The sequence below is a fragment of the Fonticula alba genome (assembly GCF_000388065.1).
Source record: "Fonticula alba strain ATCC 38817 unplaced genomic scaffold supercont2.2, whole genome shotgun sequence".
Taxonomy (NCBI): Eukaryota; order Rotosphaerida; family Fonticulaceae; genus Fonticula; species Fonticula alba.
The window spans coordinates 3,475,044-3,480,535 of NW_009242972.1; the positions used below are offsets into that span (position 1 = coordinate 3,475,044).

Genomic DNA, 5,492 nt, shown 5'->3' on the forward strand with positions numbered 1-5,492 from the left:
CCCCCCTCCCCGGCCTGTGCCGGCCCCCCTGGACTCCACATTGTCCCAGCCGCGGGCACCTCTCGGGCTCCAGGGCACATTAAAACCCACAAGTTACGGGGCTGTGCTCGGAGCTCCCGACGCTCCGGCCGTCGGGGCTGGAATGGCGGGGTTTGGCGATGCGATATATCACCAACGCGCGCACGTGTGTCCGTTGAGGATCATGTGCACCGATCCATCACAAGGGTGCTCCCTCGCATGAATCCCCCGTCCCCCTCGGGTGCCGGTTCTCCGCGCGCCTTCGGACCGGACGTGCAGGCGCGTGGCGGATCTCAGGACTCGGGGCGGTCACACCATCGCCGGGCCACCGGGCGGGGGGACTGCGCATGGGTGAGCCAGGCGGACCACACGTTTGTTGCCCGAGGAGGTCCCCCCGCCCCCCTCCTCTCCCAAGGCTCGTGAGAGGTGGGCTTTTTCGCTGGCACTCCCACCAGGCACGATCGGGCACCCTCCCTACCACCTTCCTTCCTTCCTTCCGACCCACAAACACACTTCCCCCCCCCCCCCCCACCCTTTTGCCTCTCCCTGCCGCTCATGCACAGCCCTGTGGCACGCACAGCTGCGCACGCCTGCCGCGGCGGCCTTGCCGCGGCTGCCTCTCTCGCCCGGCGGCCCGGCTCTTTGCCGTGTGCGGCAGCGGCGGTCTCCACCGCGGCCGCCGGTCGCTGCGCCGATGGGCGCGGGCCTGGTCCCTCCGCCCTCACGGCTGGCACCCTGCCCTGCGTTCGGGCGGCCATGTTCCATTCATCTCCTCCAGGCTTCGCGGCCATGCCGGTGGCCTCGTCCCAGGCAGGCACTCTGACCGAGCACCAGCCCTTCCTGGATACTCGGCATTTGTCAGCCGCCGGGCTGCCCCCTGGTCGGGACTTGGTTCCCCAATTCCAAGCCTTCCTCCGAACGGCCCCGGCCGCCGACCTGGCCGCCATGGGGGACCTTCCCGTGGACGCCGGCTCGCTGGGCAAGCTCCTGGACAATGTGCTGCACATCGGACTGAACGTCGCCCTGGAGTGGGCGGGATCCCCTGATGCCAATGCCCCGGGGCTGGTGGCGTGCGACCGCTTGACAGCCCCGCTTTCGGCGGCCGAGGCGCTGGCTTCCACCTGTACGCGTCCCTCTGTCTGGCGATCAGCGTCCTGCGACACCTTTTGTTTTAGTCTCTCTCTCTCTCTCTCTTGCTCTCCGCCTACATATCTATCTATGTATATGTGTCTACACATCGCGTCCCATGCCTCGGCCCCTCCCCGCTTCCGTCTTACATTGATGTGCTGACGTTGCCCGGCTCCCGGAGCCCCCCCCCCCCTCCCTCCCCCCTCCCTCCTCCCCTCCCCGCCCTGATGTCACAACATAGATCCGGCTCCGCTGGTCTTTCTGGCCGGCCGGGCCCTGCATGTTCACTGCATGAGCCTCCTCGGGGGATTGGCTCAGAGTGGGGCCCTGGAGCGCATGTCGCCGGCGCCCTTCGGCCCCGAGTGCCCGCGGTATGCGGCCCTGTTGACGGCCGGGCAGCTCCTTCGCACTGCGGCCGATCTCGGCAATGCCCGGGCCCTTTTCAACCTGGGCCTGCTCTTCCACTCGCCGGCGTCAAGCTCCGTGGGCAGCCCGGCGGCCGGAGCCGGGGCCGGGCCGGTTCTCTGTTCCAGCCCCAGGTCGGTGATCCGGCTGTTCCGGTCGGCGATCCTGCCGCTCGCCGACCGCCAGGCCTTTTCGCCCGCCGAGCTGGAGACCGGATCGCTTCTCTTCCCGGAGGCCCCCGCCGGCCCCGGACGCCGGGATGGCCCTGGCGGGTGGGTTGACCGCCAGGCCCTCTTGACACATGCCGCCCTGCAGACACAGCGCTTGGAGGATGTTCTTGGGCGTGACGCTGGCCACGGGCTGGTTGACCTGTCGCTGGCGGCACTGAACTCGGGCTTGCTGCCGGCCGATGGTGCCGGGCTTCTGCCCCCCGGCGTGGGTGCCCTCGAGCCGGGCCACTTCCGCCCGGCGGCCACCAAGCTGCCCACCGATTACCTTCGTCTGACCCCGGGCATGGCTCAGCTTCTGTATGCCCTGTACATGGCGGATTTGCACGAAACACCGGATCCCCCGAGTGCCAAGGCGCCGGCACCCGCCATCAGCGCTGTCCCTCGCCCCCCGGCGTCCTCCAACCCCCAGCCCCCCACCCCGGGGCAGCGGTCAGCATTCAACCTCTGTGCCCGAGTCACCGGACTCTATCTGGATGGGGTTCTGTCTGACGCGGGCGCCGAATTTGCCCGATACCTTGGTACGCCTCTCCAGCCGCTGCCCTTGGGCATTTCCCTCGCCACAGCCCCGCGGTCGCGCCATACTCATCCCCCGTCATGTGCTGCCATCTGTCTGTCTTTCTCTCTTTCCCTGTATTTCTTCCCCCCCCCTCCTCCTCCCCCTCCTCCCTCGCCTTTGTTCTCGGGCCAGGTCTCATGCATTTAACCGGCGACGCCGGGGCCAGTCGGGATGTCGAGCTCGGCTCGGCTCTCCTGCAGACGGCCGGCTGGCAGCCTCCTGCCCGCCAGGCCGTCAGCCACCGGCCCGACGTGTCGTCAATTGTGTCGGATGTCTTGGACCCGGAGGCGCACTTTACCCTGGCCTTGTTGCATTCCAACAGCCCGAAGTTCGGCGGGGCCGCAAGGGCGCCTGAACGACCGGCCAACTGGCGCCTGTCCATCGGGCACTATGCCATGGCTTGTTTGGGGGCGCGGCGTCTGGCCGTCGTGCCGGCTGCCGGCCAGCCGGCCCAAACCCCGGCGGTCCTGGCCAAGTCCCTCTTCAATCTGGGCGTCGAGCTGCTGGCCGGCCGGGGGTTGCCGGCGGCCGAGGCCCACCCGGAGGCCGTGGTGTCCGAGGACACGGCGCACCCCCGCCCAGCCCTGGCACTTGTGGCATTTGAGGCTGCGGCCCGCGAGCTCCCGGCCGATATGGCCTCGCGCCCAGGGCCTGGTCCATTCCGGATCTGCTACGTGGCAGCCGTCAATGCGGGGAATCTGTGGCGCAGGGGCTTTGACCTGCGAGTGCCGGCGCCGGCCGACGGCGAGTCGGCTTCGACCAACGGCGACGACCCGGCCCCGGTCCCGGTGGAGTCCCTTTCGACGCGCTATTCGGCCGTCGATTTGGCTCGCGAGTGTCATGTCACGGTTCCGCGATCGCTGCGCAATGCGGCCGATTGCTTCCAGCATGCCCTTCCCTCGCCCGATGCCCGTGCTTTGTTGGAGTCCTGCATGAATGAGATGGCCACGCTGGAATCCCAGGCCCCGGGATTCTCCAGCGGCCAGTCCCACATCCCCGACGAAGAGTGGGAGGGCGATGCCCATGATCGCATTAGTGACATCCGCCGGAAGGTGGCCTCCAGTGCGCCGGCCGACAGCGAGAGCGCCCAATCCGCCGGTGGGAGTCGGTGCACCATCATGTAGAGGAGCGCCTTGGTCCACAGCCGGGCCATGGCGCCCACCTGTGTGCCTCACTGGCAATAGACAAATGCAATTGGCGCGGCACTCTAGCCCGCGTGTGGTCTATTTCCATTTGTTGGTGCGTCAGATCGAGCGGGGAACAGGGGGGGGGGGAAGAAAGCAGAGGAAGGAGAAGGCGCTCATGGGGCATCTGTCGACTTGTCCGCCGACTCGCTGGTCAATTCCCGGACCGTGGCCGGTGATGATGCCGGTGCGGTCGGCCGCAGCCCCGGCGGCAGGGGAAGGGCAGTGCCACAGTCCAGCGAGGGGTCGCCACCTTGGCCCAGGAGCTCGCGAAGCAGCGAAGCTACCGGGCCAGGGGCGGAGGTGGCGCCGCGGCCGCCGGTGCCACCACCCGCGCCAGGCCGCCCATCCAGATCCTCATCGCCAAGAAGCTCCGAGAAGCCAGCCTGTCGGATGGCCACCTCCAGCAGGGCCACCATCTCCCGATGAACGCGCAGATCCGAGTGGCTCATGCGTGCGGCACCCCCGGCGCTGGTGGCCGCATCAGGATGCAGCAGCTCCACAAGGGCCTGGTCCATGGGACTGCCACGGAAGTCCCCAACGGTGGCCGGGAAGTATGGGCTCGGTGTCGACGCCGTCCCAGTCGCCAGGGAGCTCTGTCCGGCGAGCATGCGCAGCCGGGCTGCCGCTTCGGTCGATAGGCTGTCGAACTTTTTGCGAAGCTCAGGGCTGGTCACTGGGCATTTGCGTATTCCAGCCGGTCCGGGAGGTGAGTACATGGAAGACGGTGCGAGACGGATGGGTCCGGGATGGAAGGGCAATGCCATCACCCCCCTCTCCCCCCCCCCTCCCTCCCGGGGCATAGAGCCAGTGATGCTGGCACGATTCACGCACCGGCTTCATCAAGTTGACGATCAGACGCGCCGCGCCAGGAGTCAATGCCGTCATCAAATGGATTGGACGAAGAGGAGGCCAACGGGCCAACCGGGAGGCGAGCCAATGCTCGCGGGCGCTTGGCGACGGGGCTGGCATCCGGGTCATTCTCGGGTGCCGGTCGTTTCAGGGCGCAGGTTTCCTTGTGTATCCGGAAGCAGGCCACCTTGCAACTGAGGGAGGGGGTGAGGGGCGGCGAGCGAGGAACGAGTCAGTCAAGGCCGAGCGGGCGAATGGGCAGCCCGACGGGGCATCCTCCGCCGGTGGCAAGCAACGGCCATGAATCGGGAGGCCGTACAAGCGGAACACCTGGCACATGGAACACCGGTAGCTGGCGTCCGGTACACTACACACCCCACATGGCCGGTCAGCCGGCTGCGAGGAGGACATGGCCAGGTCGGGCCGAGAGACGAGCGGCCGGAGAAGGAGAGAGAGAGAGAAGGAGCGAGTGGTGTTGGGGAGGGGGGGGGGAGCAGGATGGAAAAGAACAGGCGAGACAGACACGGGAGGCCACAGATGTGTGCACGCGCGTGTGTGGAACAGAGGGGCGAGGGGAGGGGGGAACGGGTGTTGGGTGAGGCCGCGCTTCCGGGCGACCTGCGCGGCTGGCGATGGTGCGCCAAAGATCGGACCCAGCGGGCACACGCTGGCAATGTGGATCCGTTGGCAGCGCCGGCCAACTGACAGTTCATCCCTCCCTGCCTTGTCTCGGGCGGGCTCTGGCTGGCGGGCGATCGGAGCGGCCATTCGGAGTGTCTCTGGCGGGTTACTTCTTTGGGGGGCGGCCGTGCTGGCCCTGGCGGGGGGGAGGTGTGACTGCATGAGATACTCATTTCCCTCCTGCGACCCCTACTCCTTGTTGCTCCCCTCCTTCTCGCCCTTCCCCCTTGCCACTTCCCTTTCTTCGCGCGTTCTTTGGAAATGGCTGACAAGGAGTCGCCGACCCTGGTCAGCGGCGCTGCGGCCACTGACGGGCCATCCCCTGCGGACGACCTCAAGCCTGCCCCGCAGCCGGGCAAGAGCAAGGCATTCTTCCCCAACATGCGAGAGGTGCGCCCCCGGCCGAGTGTGGAGATGATGTCCCCCCCCCCCCTCCCC

The 5,492-nt window shown here is 67.8% G+C and overlaps 3 protein-coding genes across 4 annotated transcripts in view; 2 read left to right on the top strand and 1 right to left on the bottom strand.

Annotated features, from left to right (window-relative positions):
- The first annotated feature begins 539 nt into the window (after positions 1-539).
- On the top strand, positions 540-3,550 carry H696_01715 (hypothetical protein). The gene is made up of 3 exons (XM_009495622.1): positions 540-1,141; positions 1,388-2,299; positions 2,470-3,550. Exons 1-3 carry the CDS (start codon positions 574-576, stop codon positions 3,459-3,461), a joined length of 2,472 nt encoding a protein of 823 aa, XP_009493897.1. The 5' UTR covers positions 540-573; the 3' UTR covers positions 3,462-3,550.
- Positions 3,551-3,637: 87 nt separating this feature from the next.
- On the bottom strand, positions 3,638-4,784 carry H696_01716 (hypothetical protein; the record flags this gene model as incomplete). Its single annotated transcript, XM_009495623.1, has 3 exons — positions 3,638-4,197; positions 4,356-4,567; positions 4,693-4,784. 3 exons carry the CDS (start codon positions 4,782-4,784, stop codon positions 3,638-3,640), a joined length of 864 nt encoding a protein of 287 aa, XP_009493898.1.
- A 438-nt stretch (positions 4,785-5,222) lies between these two features.
- H696_01717 overlaps positions 5,223-5,492 on the top strand; it is a 1,447-nt gene continuing 1,177 nt past the window's right edge. For both annotated transcript variants that reach the window (XM_009495625.1, XM_009495624.1), the window contains exon 1: positions 5,223-5,444. In XM_009495625.1, the coding sequence (XP_009493900.1) occupies positions 5,316-5,444 (129 nt within the window). In that variant the 5' untranslated portion in view covers positions 5,223-5,315. The remainder of the gene's footprint in view (positions 5,445-5,492) is intronic.